The sequence below is a fragment of the Malaclemys terrapin genome, chromosome 5 (genome assembly GCF_027887155.1).
Source record: "Malaclemys terrapin pileata isolate rMalTer1 chromosome 5, rMalTer1.hap1, whole genome shotgun sequence".
Classification (NCBI taxonomy): domain Eukaryota; kingdom Metazoa; phylum Chordata; order Testudines; family Emydidae; genus Malaclemys; species Malaclemys terrapin.
The window spans coordinates 61,684,704-61,701,841 of record NC_071509.1 but is presented as its reverse complement, the minus strand read 5'-3'; the positions used below and the strand labels follow the sequence as shown (position 1 = coordinate 61,701,841).

The window sequence follows — 17,138 nt, the reverse complement described above, 5'->3', positions numbered from 1 at the left end:
TATTTAAATAGCTTTATATGATTAATATGCCATGTGCACATCAATAACTCTGCCTCTCCCCGTAGCAGGCATGCCAATGAGCAACCTTCATTCATTGAGGTGAAAACTGCAGGCTACTACCGGTTTTTGGTGCAGAGGATAATTTTGCAACTCCCTCCCCAACTCTTCTTTTAATTATTGAAATTAATACTAGCTACTACTACCTACCTCTAAAATTCACAGCAAGTCATTAACAAAAAGACACAATGTTAAGATGCTGGGACATGTCATATGAAGCCTTGTACTGTCATAAGGTGATGTGCTTAGATGTATTCTTGCATACAGAAGAAACATAATAAGATTCTCTAGTCATTCAGGCAACAGATTTCTGTGGCTAATTAGTGGGCAGTTATGACTATCTAAGCATGGTTTGCAACAGCAGGTACTGTACTATCCATGTTTCTGCTGCAAGATGGCTGAAATTAGGCATAAAGCTAGATTTTTGGCACTGCTGGTGGAGACTATGATTTCCCTCCAATGCAATAGGTGTTACAGTTTTTAATGTTTAACTAGAAGAACTGTGATATAACGCAACAAAGGCGACTGTGATGATTTGCAGTTCTGAGTGTAATGTGAACATTTTCTCTCCCTATTTATTGGAAAGAATTTGGATTTAACACAATCTTTTCAGTTATTTGGTCTGAAAGCCTGTAAATAATCCAGTACTACACATACCTGGTGAGATGCATCTGTGTGTGTCAAATGTCTGACTATCTGGGCTTTTTTTCAAATATACATGATAAATTTAGAAAACTTTTGAAATCCGATCTTACGCTCCTTGCAGGGCCCAATCTGCTGGCATCAAAGGGTTTTTGAGTGTACAAGGAATGTGAGATCTGGCCATTGTTTTGTAAGTCTCAGAAACTCAGAACCACCCTGAGATAATGCTCTTAAATATCATGTTCAAAACGGACCGGCTAGGGACAATGTCTGAAGCATAGTTAATAAAGACTCAGATCTCTAAATCAGAGATCAGGTGTTTTTAAGTGAACCTGTATTTTTGCCTGTGCAGATACACGTGCTCAATTTTTGCTCTTATCATTTGTACACAGATAATATACCATTTATACAATTCATAGATTTTAAGGTGAGAAGGGACAATTTTGGACATCTAATCTGACCTCCTGTGTAACACAGGAGCAAACTCATTATGCATATTCAAATGTTTTTGTGCATATAGATTCTGAATATGCAAATGTTGATGAGAAAACTGGAAAACCCACCTGATTGCACATACAAAGATTAATGGAGAGACATTATGTTTGGTCTTATATGTGCTTTTTGGAAAACAGAAATCATTTTAGACTATATTCCATGGGGCAGAGATCTTGTCCTTATATGTTTGTAAAGTGCGATCTAGTCTTATAAAAAGAACAGGAGTACTTGTGGCACCTTAGAGACTAACAAATTTATTTGAGCCTAAGCTTTCGTGGGCTACATCCCACTTCTTCGGATGCATTTCTTATGACCCTCTAAAGAATACATATGAAATTTTATTTGGCAACGCTTTAAGCTTTTAAAATCTCAGGACCTCACAACCTGTGAGGAGATGACTTCCACTGAAGATAGTGCAAATTGAGGGACCAGTAACTCAGCACCATGCAAAACTGGACCCTAATGCCTTAATGAGGATAAGGGACACCTACGAGGATTTTGATCCACATTCATGAATATCTGAAAGTCATGTAGTTTTAATATATGATTTCACTCTCAATCTAACTAGTGGAATGATTGCAAGAGGCCATTCACATATGTATAAGAATCTTGCTTTAAAGTAATAAGACTGTAGTAAATCCAGTTTAGGAATGTTATTGTGTCTAACAATAAATTGTGTTGTTGCTTGTAATTTTCCCAAAGTACATGAATAGATAATACCTTTATTTATGTGGAATGCTCCATAACTGTTTGTAGTCCTTGCCCCACAAATCAGAACATGTTGCATGATGTATAAAGTAAACATTATGTGAAAGGCTTACCCATCTTCCTGCCATGCTGCATGATAATGTTTGAATTGAGTGAAGCTGGTGGAGAGTAAGCTGAAGAAGGGGAAAAAGGCCTTTGAAAGTGACTCATTGGACTGGCAGCAGTGCCAGAGTTCCCATTCACTGTTATCTGGGCCTGAGAGAAACAAAACAATATCCCATTAAAGTACACACAAAGTTCTCTGAATACCTTCACAAATAAAGGGTGATGTAAGACCATCAACCACATGACAATACCCAGTTGTCAGGTACTTAGCCGCAACAGGGATCAGTATTCACTGAAATACAAAACACATCATAGGAGGAGTGCAATGTGCTCCGTATGAATCTCTGCCTCCCCCTTTGTCCTTATAAAGGTCTTGTATGAAGAATGCTGGAGTCATGGGAAGGGGACAGAAGGACCATGATCAAGGCAGCAGGATGAGCTGCATAAAAAATATCTGCATGGATCTGACATCAGTATAAAATGAAAGTGGCAGTGAAACTTACTCTCATCATGTAACAAAGGCTGCCTTAGGCCTTGGCTACACTCAGGACTTCCCAGCGCTGCCGCGGCAGCGCTGTGAAGCTTGAGTGGAATCGCGCCGCCAGCGCTGCGAGAGCTCTCTCGTAGCGCTGTAAGTACTCCACCTCTCTGAGGCCTGGTCTACACTAGGCGTTTATGTCGAAGTTAGCGCCGTTACATCGAATTAACCCTGCACCCGTCCACACTGCGATGCTATTTAGTTCGACATAGAGATCTCTTTAATTCGACTTCTGTACTCCTCCCCGACGAGGGGAGTAGCGCTAAATTCGACATGGCCATGTCGAATTAGGCTAGGTGTGGATGGAAATCGACGCTAATAGCTCCGGGAGCTATCCCACAGTGCACCACTCTGTTGACGCTCTGGACAGCAGTACGAGCTCGGATGCTCTGACCAGCCACACAGGAAAAGCCCCGGGAAAATTTGAATTTGAATTCCTTTTCCTGTCTGGCCAGTTGAATCTCATTTCCTGTCTGGACATCGTGGCGATCACAGCAGCACTGGCAACGATGCAGAGCTCTCCAGCAGTGATGGCCGTGCAGTCTGTGAATAGAAAGAGGGCCCCAGCATGGACTGATCGGGAAGTCTTGGATCTCATCGCTGTGTGGGGCGATGAGTCCGTGCTTTCTGAGCTGCGCTCCAAGAAACGGAATGCAAAGATCTATGAGAAGATCTCAAAAGACATGTCAGAGAGAGGATACAGCCGGGATGCAACGCAGTGCCGCGTGAAAATCAAGGAGCTGAGACAAGGCTACCAGAAGACCAAAGAGGCAAACGGACGCTCCGGATCCCATCCCCAGACATCCCGTTTCTACGAGGCACTGCATTCCATCCTCGGTGCGGCCGCCACCACTACCCCACCACTGACCGTGGACTCTGAGGATGGGATATTGTCCACGGCCGGTTCCTCGGACATGTTAGCGGACGGGGAAGATGAGGAAGGAGATGAGGAGGGCGAGGCAGTCGGCAGCGCTCACAACACTGATTTCCCCGACAGCCAGGATCTCTTCATCACCCTTACAGAGATCCCCTACGAAGCGTCTCCAGCCGTTACCCCGGACACAGAATCTGGGGAAGGATCAGCCAGTAAGTGTTGTAAACATCTAAACATTTATTTTTAACAGAACAGGAATATTAACAATTAAAAGAATGGGTTGTTCATGATTACTTTGCCCTAGGCACTTAACGGTTCAGTCATGGGCAGTGCAAGTTTTGAAAAAAAATCTAGCAATGTCCGGTTTTCCGTGATTGTCCTGCCCAAGCCGCTCTACTGTTTAGTCCCTGCTACTGCAGCTAGAGTAAAATGCGGTCTATATGTGCAGGGATAGAGCAGTAGTCCTCCCGGGACATCTCGATGAAGCTCTCCTGGAGGTAATTGGAAAGCCGTTGCATGAGGGTCCTGGGGAGAGCGGCCTTATTGGGTCCTCCGAAGTACGACACGTTGCCGCGCCACGAGACTATCAAGTACTCGGGAATCATTGCTCTGCACAGCAGGGCGGCATACGGCCCTGGTCTTTGGAGGCTTTCCCGGAGCATTCTCTCTCTCTCGCTGTCAGAGATCCTCATCAGGGTGATGTCGCCCATGGTGACCTGCTTTGAATTAGGTAGGGGAATGTTAGTGTTGGGACTGCTTGCTCGTTCCTTTACAGAACTGTAACCGCTGGTTTGCAGCCACGCGGTGGAGGCGGGAGAGGGGCTGCCGAAAGGGATCGTTCCTGGGGACAGCCGCGAGGGGGTGGGACAGGGGCAGAGTTCCCGCTTGCCGGATTGCTGGCAGCAGGGACTGACATTGCTTTAAATGTGAAATGAGGCCAGTGGTAATATAAAAGTTTTAAACTGGCACAAGTCTACGGCTTACCATGTCTGCCTGCAACAGAAATTCCGTTGTGCTGCCCCGCTTCTCAAATGTGCTGTGGAAGACCCCAGGCACTGAATGCGAAGGCCGAGAATTCGACCTTGTGCTGAGTGCGCATGTGATAGGTGCTGTGCATGGTCTTGTTCACAGAGAAAGACTATGTTCTTTGTTCACAACTACATTTATCTTTCTGAGGAATTCACTCCCTTTTTCCCATTCCCACAGCCACATCTGCGACTGTCTCACAACCTAGCCTGGCATCACACTCCCAGAGGCTAGCGAAGATTAGGCATAGGAAGAAGAGGACACGGGAGGACATGTTCTCTGAACTTATGGCCTGTTCCCAAGCCCAGGCAGCACAGCAGACCCAGTGGCGGGAGAAATTGACCCAAATGCAGCAAGCAAACATGGATCGGGAGGAGAGGTGGCGGCAGGAAGACCAGCAGGCGACTCAAACGCTGCTTGGACTACTGAGGGAGCAAACAGACACGCTCCGGCGCCTTGTGGATGTTCTGCAGGAACGGAGGCAGGAGGACAGAGCCCCGCTGCAGTCCATCTCTAACCGCCCTCCCCCGCCACCAAGTCCCATACCTACCTCACCCAAAGTGCAAAGAAGGAGAGGCGGCAGAGTCCCTGCTAACTCTCACTCCACCCCTGCAGAGAGCTCTAGTAGCAGAAGGCTCTCATTCCCCAAAACTTGAAAAGTTCTTTCCTTCCCGCCTGACACAAGCCCCCGTCCAAGTTTCACCTCCCAGTTCCATGTGTAGTTGATAATAAAAAATAAGTTTCTGTTAACTACTGTTTCAATGATGTTCTTCTGGAGGAGGAGGGGAAAGGGGGTTGGTAATTGGACAGGACAGTCGCCTTTGGCAGGGTACATAGGCGGGGGCAGGCACAGCAGCAGGGCACATACACAGTGCAGTGATGCAGTGACTAGTTACCCTGGTTAGTCTGGGAGGTTGTTTTCATGTTATGTGGTGGGGGGTGGGTTGCTCTGTGACTTTGTGGCGGGGGAGGGCAGTTACAGATCTTAAGCGGCGGTCCTTATGCAGGATCACAGAGCCACGCAGCAGGGGATCTGTAACCGTCCTCCCCCTGCCACAAAGTCACATAGCCCCCCCATACACACAGTCCCGATCAGGAGGGGTGACAGGCTCCGTTGAAACAACCATCCCACCGCAGCGGAGCCCGTCAATCCTTGAGTTTAGAAGCTTCATTCGCGTCACTACACTACACCCGCTCCGCACCACAGTCTGCGTCCCAGTTTTAAAAAATTCCCGCGAAAACAGTATTAAAGAAAACGGTGTGCATTAACAAAGTAGAACTATTTTTATTTAGAAACGTGTGTTGGAAGGGGGTGAAGGGGGTATGTAACTGGGTAGGATAGTCAACATTAACTGGGTAAAGAAACGGGGGCAGGTACAGCTTCTCTGTACACAAACTTAAAAGTCACAGGTTACCCTGCTCACTCAGGAACTTTGCTTTCAAAGCCTCCCGGATGCACAGCGCTTCCCGCTGTTCTCTTCTAATCGCCCGGCTGTCTGGCTGTGCGTAATCAGCAGCCAGGCTATTTTCCTCAACCTCCCACCCCGCCATAAAGGTCTCCCCCTTGCTCTCACAGAGATTGTGGAGCACACAGCAAGCTGCTATAACAATGGGGATATTGGTTTCGCTGAGATCACAGCGAGTCAGTAAGCTTCTCCATCTCCCCTTGAGACGGCCAAAAGCACACTCCACCACCATTCTGCACTTGCTCAGCCAGTAGTTGAAGAGTTCTTTTTCAGTGTCCAGGGCGCCAGTATAGGGCTTCATGAGCCAGGGCATTAGCGGGTAGGCTGGGTCCCCGAGGATGACTATAGGCATCTCCACATCCCCAACAGTTATTTTGTGGTCCGGGAAGTAAATACCTTGTTGCAGCCGTCTAAACAGACCAGAGTTCCTGAAAACACGAGCGACATGAACCTTGCCCGGCCATCCCACGTAGATGTTGGTAAAACGTCCCCTGTGGTCCACCAGTGCTTGCAGCACCATGGAAAAATAGCCCTTTCGGTTAATGTACTGGGTGGCCTGGTGGTCCGGTGCCAGGATAGGGATGTGAGTTCCATCTATGGCCCCACCGCAGTTTGGGAATCCCATCGCTGCGAAGCCATCTATGATCGCCTCCACGTTTCCCAGGGTCACTACCTTTGGCAGCACTACATCAACGATTGCCTTGGCTACTTGCATCACAACAACCCCCACGGTAGATTTGCCCACCCCAAACTGGTTCGCGACAGACCGGTAGCTGTCTGGCGTTGCAAGCTTCCAGAGGGCTATGGCCACTCGCTTCTGTACACTCAGTGCAGCTCGCAACCGGGTGTCATTGCGCTTCAGGGCAGGGGACAGCAACTCACAAAGTTCCAGGAAAGTTCCCTTCCGCATGCGAAAGTTTCGCAGCCACTGGGATTCATCCCAGACCTGCAGCACTATGCGGTCCCACCACTCAGTGCTTGTTTCCCGTGCCCAGAATCGCCGTTCCACGGCATCAACATGACCCATTGCCATCGTGATGTCCTCGGCGCTGGGTCCCCTGCTTTCTGAGAGGTCTGTGCTACTCTCAGACTTCAGGACATCACCGCGGTGCCGTAGCCTCCTCGCCTGACTTTTCTGCATCTGCCTCAGGGAAACCTATATGATAAGCTGCGAGGCGTTGAGAGCGGCCACAACTGCAGCGATGGTCGCAGCGTGCTCCATGCTCGCAGTGCTGTGGCATCCGCGCTGTCAATGACTGGAAAAGTGCGCGAACTGATTTCCCGCCGGCGCTTTCAGGGAGGGAGGGCGGGAGTGATGGACGGATGACGACAGTTACCCAAAAGCACCCTCGACACATTTTGTTACCCAGAAGGCATTGCCGGCTACACTCAGAATTCCAATGGGCAGAGGGGACTGCGGGAACTGTGGGATAGCTGACCACAGTGCACCGCTTCGAATGTCGACGCTTTCACCGTTAGTGTGGACTCACAAAGTCGAATTACTGTCCTTAGTGTGGACACAGACGTTCGACTTTGCAATATCGATTCCAAAAATTCGATGCAAGTAAATTCGAACTACTCTCGTAGTGTAGACAAGGCCTGAGGGGAATAGCTTGCAGTGCTGTGAGCGAGCGTGCAGTGCTGCAGGCTCTGATTACACTCGCCCTTTACAGCGCTGTACTTGCTGCGCTCAGGGGGGTGTTTTTTCACACCCCTAAGCGCAGAAAGTTGCAGCGCTGTACAGCGCCAGTGTAGCCAAGGCCTTAGATCACTCACTTTAAAGGGACACCTCGTTCCACATACTTAGCTCCGGTTGACATTAATGGAACTGTGTGTGCAGATTGAAGGGGAAAGGACATAGTGAGATGAAACTTCTTTGAAAGGTGGCAACCAGCACATGGGCAACTGTGAGATGCTTGAGTGTAATGCATATTATAGCAAAAAAAGGTGCATCAATGCATCTTGTAAACAAAAACTAAGAAAGCAGTACAATAAGGGAGTCTGTTGACATCACAAACCACTTGAGCTTTGCTCTCAGAGGGTTTCTCTAAAGCAATGTGTCCTATCCCCCCACCACCACATGGCTTTAGATCTCCACAGCTGGGCTGCCACACCACAGTTGGAGAGTTCTACAAAGATTATAGAGTGGAGAATCTGAGAAGATAAATCCATTTTTAATATCCAATCATTAATTTAATTTTAAAAAGATGGCAAGGCTGCAATTTTCTATGTCTCTTTCCCCATGCAATTATTTTTAAAACTCTAAACAAAATTATGAGCATCGAAAACCTCCTTTATCTAGTTTTGTATAATAAAAGAGAACAATTGAAGAATGGATTCATGTTATACTTCTGTTGAAAGCTGTAGTTGTGAAATGTGAAGGTAAGGGTGTGAAGCAGAAAAGCGAGGAACAAGAAACCTCAGTTTTAAAAAGAATGTACATTATTGCTAGACTCTTTATAAATGAAATGTGGTTCACTCTCTCCTGTGCTATATAGAAGTGATAGGCTTCACTCCTGTAGTTTAAGAAATGGGTATTTTGCGAATGAAGTATTTTAGGCTTGTTTTTACATCTCACACATACCTCCTACTACCTCAATAGGAATTGCAGTTGTGTAAGAAAAAGAAGCTCCTAAGTATATGTCATCAGAACTCCTGAATGCATTCAGAGCATTACGTTTTATGGATATCTTTTAGAGGTGAATTGAGTAGGTAGTTGAACTTAAGGTTGTGCCAATGTGTCCATTAGAGCTTGCCTGCTCAGATCTGTTCCTTTAGAAATGCAGGAACAAACATTTAAACAGATTTTTTTAAAAAGATGCATTTATTTATTGTAAATATGCTTGCTTCTAAATTCTTTAAAAATAGTTACAATGAAATAATGCAAATAAAGGTCTGATTTTCAAAATATTAAAATCCTAGTGCACATGTGTGCATGCTTAATTTGAACTCACAACTGTCACATTTATTCACACGCCAGGTGTTTACACATGCAACCAGTAGGGTGTCTTCCCCTTTATTGTTAGTTGTCAGGCCCCAACTGGCTGAGATGACTACTACACATTCTAGTATCACATGCATGGCATTGTGTTTTAAAAAGAACCTGAATATGGTAACTGGGATATGGGCCTTTATCACTTTACAGAAATGCTATTTATCAAAAATGTCCACAGACCCAGCAAGTTGTAGCCCAACTCCTGATAGGACACCTGAGCAATATTATTTCACATTGGTGCTTCATGCCATTCACTGACTCTTGATAGGACTTCACATTCAGGCTAAGATCCTACACCTGAGCTTCTGAAGAGCTCTGTCACTCTATATAATCCTCCAAAAATACTTCTAGCCATAGGAACACAAGAGCTGGATGAGCCCAGGGAGACTATTTCAGGAGCTAGGGAAAGGTTGTTTTCAGCTGAGGCCCATTGGATGTGAGGCACTTTCTTTGTTCCTAAAACCAGAGTGAGCCCAATCTCTCCTCTTATAGAACTAAATGCAACTATGTCTTTGAGAAGACTTGCTCCCAACAGAGAGTATGCACACACACACATGCCTACAAACACGTACACCATACACACTTCATAAGATTTTCTTCCTCTGGTTGGAGGAACAGAATTAACAGATCATTTATGGACTGGAAAAAATTATTCCTTTACATTTCTCTATTAGACACTTAGGTTCTACAGTGATGGGCACTTTACAAATGCCTGTGACAGACAGTGAGATAGGACAGATTGGACAGATGCCTCAATACTATTTGGTACTCAGATATTATGATGATAGGGGCCTTACCTAGCCAGACAGACATCAGGAATGACTGTACATGACAAACATAAAAATGTGACATTCTTGTTCCATTGTTACCAAGGAAGGTGGTTGACTTGCTGACATGAAACATCAAATCAGCAAGGCTCCTGGTGTTGTAGAAGCTCTCTGGAAGCCTCTGTGGCATCAACACCACATATCAACTTGGATAAGATGTGTATCTATCAAACAGCACTGGCTTCTGTCCTTTTCAATGGCTCTGAAACCTAGGCCACTGCAGAGATGCAAATGGGCCAGCTGGACATTTTCAACATGAAACAGCAATGATGTATTGAAGACATATGGTGGTTTCATCACATTATGAATGAGGATGTCAGGCTTTGGACCAACCAGCTTCCAATGTCTTCCTGAGCAACTCAATGCCAGCTCAGGTAGCTTGGGCATCTGTTCCATATGTTGGAGTTCATACCAGCCCGCCAGCTTTATGCATTTGATCCAGCAAAAGCTGGATGGAGAGGACATGGCATATGCTGGAGGGATGGCATGGCTTCCATCCTTGCCCACCTCAGCCTTAATATAGAGTGGGCTGCAACACTGGCAGGAGACCAACCTTACTGGAAACAGGTGATCTGAAGTATACACTCCAAGAGCAGGTGAATGAATGAATAAATTATTGTTCTTTAGTGGTAGAAATCTTACAAGATATTAATATTTGCTTATATCCCTCAGCTAGAAGTACTTGTTAGTGATTAACAGAATTTTCCTTTGAGCTACTACAATGTGAACACTACCATTGCTATTGGGCTTCAGCATCTGATGTATCTTATATCCATGAGAGGGCTTGTTTTTTAAAAGCTAGCTCTGAGAAGTTGCCAGTCAACAGTGCCCTGCCCTCACAAACACTGAGTAACCAATTATGCTTTTTCTGATATGATGCTTGTATTTTAGGGCCCAGTCCTGAGTGGTGTTGTGTGCCTTCATCTCTCATTTAAATCAAAATTTGTGTATGCTGTCTGGTAAATTTTAGATTTTGTTCTCATATGTATTTTTTTTAGAAGGGTGAAAAAGGCAGAGAAAACAACCAATTTGTCACCAAAATACAGAGGTAGCTGGGGCCTGCTAGAATCCCATAATCCAAATTTATCTCAAAATTATGCCTTTTCTCACTCTCGCCCAGTTCACTCTTTGCTCCATTACTCTACACTTGGGCTCTCCTTGTGGAAGAGCTTTCTACTTCTGTTGACTGGGAGCCAAACTACCTAGGTGCAGGAACCTCCCAACCAGGTGACAGGGAGAAGGCTGATCTTCTCTTCACACCCCCCCCCCACTCCTCCTGAGCTAGGCACCTGCATTAACTCTTAAGTTCAGTAGGAGCAGCTGCCTTCAATTCCCACTCAGAACAGCTGAGATGGAGCCAGGTGGGACAGGAGCTACCTGCTGATTCTTAGAGGCAGCCAGCAAAAGGAGAGAAGACTTGATTACAGAGGTCTGAGCAGCTGACGAGGTGGTGTGCAGCAGTGCTACAGCCAACCCCAGCATCCAGGACATTGGCTAGGACTGAAAATACTAAGGATCAATTCCCCAAACCTGGGATAGTCTTAGCTAAACTGGGTTTTTAGCAGCTACGGTAAGATATAACAACTCTCACACATGTCACTAACGATTTCTTGTGTTTTCATATTTTAAAACTACACAAACAAAAAAGATTCTGTGAAAAGAACTTTAAAGAGAAATCTTTATAATAGGATTAAACTTGAGAGCAAATTTGCAAAGCCGTTTACGTTGCCAGTTATGCTCTGTATTTTTTACTACAATTCCAAATACGTGCACTTGAATAAGACCTTTGCTTTACAACTCGTCTCTTGCCTCAGGTTTTCACAAAGACCTAAATCAGTGGCTAAGGCAATAGTTCTAATTTAGCATTGTGTTTGCTGCAAGTTTATGTAGTTAGAGAAGACAGACTGGAGGTGAGAGATGGTCCATATTTAAATAAAATTATCTTTGAAAATGATTAACAAAATAGGCAAAGAATAGTTATTAATAAAGCAAGAAATTCTCTAGTTATAAATATATGGTCATCATTAAATAGCCAGTCATTGTCAATAGGAACTACTCTCTGGTGTCTGAGGTACTATAGTTTTTCACTGTACACCTCTACCCTGATATAACGCTGTCCTCGGGAGCCAAAAAAATCTTACCGTGTTATAGGTGAAACCATGTTATATCAAACTTGCTTTGATCTGCCGGAGTGCACAGCCCCGCCCCCCGGAGCACTGCTTTACCGCGTTATATCCGAATTCGTGTTATATTGGGTCACGTTATTTTGGGGTAGAGGTGTACTTTGACTAGCAAATAACTGCGTGGTATCTGCTGGCTAATATGGACTTTATAACATTGACCACTTTAGACTTACTGAGTGGAGAAACAGGTTCAAGTAAGATATACAGTGGTCACTATTAATGTCTGCTTTGCCAACAGTAGCTATACAGTGGTGTTTGAGATACCACAGCTTTTCACTACATGTAGAATAGGTAATAACTGTGCATTCTCAGAGACCATTTTGTGGTAATGTTGAGTAAATGCTGAACATACTGGGACTGGACACAGCAGCTGTCAGAGAGCTACAAAACTTCTTGTAAACTGTTGGATGGTGTAAGACCATCCAGTCCCTACTGTTCCTCCAGTGATCATCTCCTCCATGAAAGAAAAGCAGTCACCCTTGAGCAGATTAGTGTCCCCACCTTGGAGGATGGAGTCATTGCCAGAACACCCATGCCTGCCGCCAATCTTCCAATCAACTTCCCAGCTCCTGGAAACATTTGCAGTCATCTAACCCTCTTCAATAGGTGGAGAAAAGGGGAGGAGGAAAGGTTGGTAACAGAAGCAGTGGCTCCTTGTCATCTCAGTAGTGGCTCCTTGCAGCAGCCCGCTCTCCATGTGGGGCTCCCAGACTGGTTCTTCTTTATGTCCTTCAGAGGGAGGCTCCTTCTTCCCCTTTCCCCATTAGGGATGAGTAATTTTTGTTGGCAGTTAAAGGGACAGATGGCACTGAAAAGATGTCTATCCATCTGGCCTCATGCTAACAAGGATGACTTTGGCTAAGGGTGGAAGTGGCTGCCAGATCACAGATCTCCATGAGGGGAGATTGGCCAAAAAAGAAGAGGTGGTAGGGCTAGCAAAAAAACAGATCATGATCTTTTTAACATACCAAAAATATTGTTCAAAAAGAACAAATAGTTGTTTGCACACAGATAATGTAGGCACCTGACAGTCTACTGAGTTGGTTGGTTAAAGCCTGTGTTGATGCTGTTTTATCTGTGTATTGTCTAATCTTTGCTTACAACTAGGAGGCAGTACACAGATTTGGAGTTCCAATGCCTTGAAATTTTTTTGTTTCATGGGTGGGAATTACTGGTTTTACTTGACATGCCCATAATTTTGTCACATAATATAAAAAGCATTCAGCACAGTGAACCCCTACTCTTCAAAGTAATTATTTGCAACTTTGGAGTAAAACCATTCTTAAAAAGACATACTTTAAAGTTACATTTATAGTAAGTTAAAATTTGCTGTTGTTACTACATGTAAATGATAAAACACAAAATCTTTGGTCAAAGTTATAAATATGGCAACGTTATGATGCAGTAGAGCTCTGGTCTCAGCTTATCATCATGTCATCAGAGAACCCCCACAAAGAATATTTATAGTTTTGTAATTCAGTGATCTGTTATTTAATTGAAATATGGGACCAATTCTGACTCACCTTAATCATAAATGCAGTTCCCTTGAAGTAAACAGAAGTACTCACATGGGTAAATTGAGCAGAATTTGACCCATATTCTATACCTTTTAATCTATACATATATAAATATACATATACTACACATTATATATAAACACATATGTATTTAGATTTGGTTATTTTCCTTGAGTTACCCAGAGAAAGTGCATCCCTGAAAAAATAACAGAATTCCTAGGATCCAAATCTAAGATTATTTATACAGTTCATTCCTGTAAAACAACTGTGCTTAAGAAAGGGAACTGTTAGTTAGAGGAGATAAAACAGAAACAGCTTCATGCAGTCAGTGGTCATGGCTAGTGGAAAACAAGGTTGTGTTAAGTATTCTCATCAACCCCATTAATATGAATCTATGAGGTATATTAGTGCCTGACATATGTACCTCAATGATAGCAGAAAGCTGGTTTTCAGCCTCTCTCAAAATTCAACCTATGCCTTCTTTTTGTATGGCAACTAATTAAATATTTTAAAGTAGATCAGCTTAAATTCCTCAGTCTGCTTTTCTTTAACATATTTGGACTGAGTGATAAGAGTGAAACTGGCCATTAGTTGTAAACAAACTGTTCACTATATCTTAGTTGAAATTAGAGTTGCACAACACATTGCACAATTTTGAGTAGCTTTACGGAATCTGTTATTATTGTAGTAAAACATATTACCAGACTGTGCAGAACCTGAATAAACAACGGACACCATGCTCATTTGAGTAATGGGATAACAGACAAGAATTAGTTCTTTTCCCCTTTGGCAACCTGTTTACACAAACTGGAGGAAAAAGGAAGGATAATTACATGAGAAGTGGCAGCAGTGGTGGTTAAGGTGGTGCCATCTGACACAGCAGACATCTGGCTCAAGGTTGGGGAAGGTGTTTCAGAACAGTCAGTAGTATCATAGTTACAAGTCTGCAGCTCATCTAGAATGGCTGTGGAGGACTCACTCACTGTGCGAGAGGAGTACTCACTCATGGCAGAGTCTGTGATTACAGAGGCTGTTTCATTCCTGTGGATAGTATTTTCAGGAGCTAGGAAAGGGTATTTATATGAAAAATGTGAGAGGGCCAGGGTTTTATAAAAGCGTGAAGGCAAAAAATCATCAAGCGTTGGCAAAATAAATGATGCTAGGTGGGTGCCACTGTCTGGTGAGAAAGAGGTTCTGTTAACTGGTACCACGGAAGGAGGAGGCAGTGAAGAAACTTCTGTTGCTGTTTGTCTGTGTGTCTGTGAAGCATTTACCTCCATCACATTGGCAGTTATTTTCTGGTTTCCAAGCTGAGTTATGAGAAAAAAAATAAGAAAAGAAAACATATTACCAAATTAATAAAAACTTTCCCTTTGCCTTTTGCTGTGTGTAGGCAAGCTGCAAAACACATGCTTTTAGCTGTCCTAGGAAGTTCACATTCACATGGATTAGGAAATAAATCAACCATACTCTATATTAAAGAAGGAAAACATGAAGGAAATGAACCTGTCAAGTATTATTGGAAGCAAAGCCAGTAACCAAAGTGCACTAGAATGAATATTCATAATGTGTTCCATGTTTTGAGTTGAGATTTGAATAGGGTCACACTTATATACATTGGAGAGTGTTGCTGTTAATTCATCAGCTTGTTTGATTATCACAAAATACATCTTTCCTACTCTGCAAATAATAAAGGTTTCCATCAGATCTTTTTGAAACAGGATATAATATGGATTAAAAGTGGATAGAATTAATTCAAACACTAATATCAAACATTCACATTAGTTGTGAGAAATGGATTGTGGAGTTTTTGCTTCTTGGAACCCATTACTTTTTTTTTTTTCACTGCCTCACTGACAAAAATAAATTTTGATAGTCCTTGAATATCAACCCTGGAGGCACCCTGCAAAACCTACCAGAGCACCACATGTATAAAGGAAAAGAGCCCAGTTGTTAAGATTATCTGGTTTAAATGTGAGATGAAGCAGGAGGGATGGTGAAAGAGAGTTGGATAGGGAGGTTTAATATCAAAACAAATATATTGCTTGGTTGGCTTCAAAATTATAATGGTGGTGTTCTTAAGAAAACAAGGGAATATCTTTAAATGACAGTGCTTCTGAAAATTTGCCACACACTTGATGAGCTTTGTTTTCTGACAATTGGTAATAGAAACAACATATTGGGCTTGAACTAGTCCAGAAACTCACGTTTTGTACCAGTTTCTCCCCTCTCAATTAAAGGTGCATGAAAATCATACTGGCAACAACCCCTTGTTAAGCAGGCATACAATACCTCTCCAGGCTGTCTGCCAACCACACGTTTTCTATAAATTAGTGACATATTATATGTCAAACTGAAACATTTTAAAAAAATGCTGCTTTTTTCAGCACTAATGATTTCATTTCTCAGAGGGCTAAGGAGCTGCTGAATCACTCTAGAGAAGAGATGCTAAGGATATCCAAACGATATAAATTTTAGGACAATATTATACATACACTGATTACCATTAAAAAATAATCAACAGTTACCACACTGTTGTCAGAGATACCACAGTTATTTCCTATTTACAGGAATCTGTAACTCTCATCTTTTGAAAATGTTTTAATCAGGCAGATTTTCCTGAGCATTTGAATGGCCTTTTAATCCAGTCTGAAAATATCATTTAAAGCCTTTATAGCATACTTGGTACAAAACCCAGATTGTGCTGCTTATGAGAGTTCATTAAATGTCCAGTTTTAAAAGAGGAAGTTACGCACTTTGTACAGTAACAATAGTTCTTCAAGAGATGTGTCCCTACGGGTGCTCCACTGTAGATGTATCTGTGCCCCTGCACCTCTCACTGGAGAATTTTGGTAGCAGTGTCCGTTCGGCCCGCACATGCACCCTCCCTCCTTCGTGGTCTGCCCTGAGGCTCACTAGTGCTGTGCGGGCAAACCGCCCTCAGTTCCTTCTCCACCGCAGAGTGCCTTGTCAAGAACTCCGAAGTAGAGGGGAGGAGGCGGTTTGTGGAGCACCCATAGAGACACACATCTCGAAGAACCATCATTACTGCACAAAGTGAGTAACTTCTTCTTTGAGTAGTAGTATCCCTTTGGTTGCTTTACTGTTGGTCACTCCACAGCAGTAGCCTCCCTGGAGGGCTGGGGCTTCGGAGTGGAGTCTGTTATTGACAATAGTATTGTGGAGCAGAAATTGGCATCAGAGGCAGAGTCTCGAGTAATTGCATAGTGTTCTGCGAAAGTTTGGACAGTGGCCCAAGTTGCTGCCCTGCAGATTTCTGAGATGGGGACATCGTTAACAAATATGACTGGAGTAGAAATGGATCTCAGAGTGCATGCAGATTACTGATGGGGGCAGTAGGTTACACTCATGGTAACTGATATTAATGCAACTGGAGACTCATTTGGAGAGTCTTTGAGCTAATATTGTGGAGCCTTTGGATTTTTCTGAGAACGAAAGGAAGAGTTTAGGGGACTTGCTAAAGTCCTTAGTCCTGTCCAAATAGAATGCTAGGGTTCTCCCAACGTCAAGCATGTGAAGAATTGCCTCCCTGTTGTCCCAATGTGGTTTTGGGAAAAAGGTAGGGAGGTGAATGAGTTGGTTCATATGGAAGGATAAGGTTATCTTGGGGAGGAATTTCGGTTTTGGTCTCAGGGTGACTTTGTCTTTAAAAAAAGGCCATGAACGGTGGGTATGCCATCAGTG

At 43.7% G+C, this 17,138-nt stretch overlaps 2 protein-coding genes across 12 annotated transcripts in view; one reads left to right on the top strand and one right to left on the bottom strand.

Moving 5' to 3' along the window:
* Positions 1-17,138, bottom strand: part of SORBS2 (sorbin and SH3 domain containing 2) — a 399,306-nt gene that overhangs the window by 80,772 nt on the left and 301,396 nt on the right. For 10 of the 11 annotated variants that reach the window (XM_054031114.1, XM_054031115.1, XM_054031124.1 and 7 more), the window contains 2 exons: positions 14,267-14,743; positions 2,016-2,157 (listed from right to left, as the gene is read on the bottom strand). In XM_054031114.1, coding sequence (XP_053887089.1) covers positions 2,016-2,157; positions 14,267-14,743 — 619 coding nt within the window. The remainder of the gene's footprint in view (positions 1-2,015; positions 2,158-14,266; positions 14,744-17,138) is intronic. The other variant, XM_054031123.1, reaches the window with a different exon arrangement.
* LOC128838709 (uncharacterized) lies at positions 3,648-5,164 on the top strand. The gene is made up of 2 exons (XM_054031128.1): positions 3,648-4,149; positions 4,626-5,164. Exons 1-2 carry the CDS (start codon positions 3,936-3,938, stop codon positions 5,099-5,101), a joined length of 690 nt encoding a protein of 229 aa, XP_053887103.1. The 5' UTR covers positions 3,648-3,935; the 3' UTR covers positions 5,102-5,164.

What these genes read in the sequence shown, in the direction of transcription:
- LOC128838709 (XM_054031128.1), top strand. Translation starts at nt 3,936, where the DNA reads ATGAGGGTCCTGGGGAGAGCGGCCTTATTGGGTCCTCCGAAGTACGAC. An exon ending in GGTGACCTGCTTTGAATTAG is followed by an intron (nt 4,150 to 4,625) that starts GTAGGGGAATGT and finishes CCATTCCCACAG; the next exon opens with CCACATCTGCGACTGTCTCA.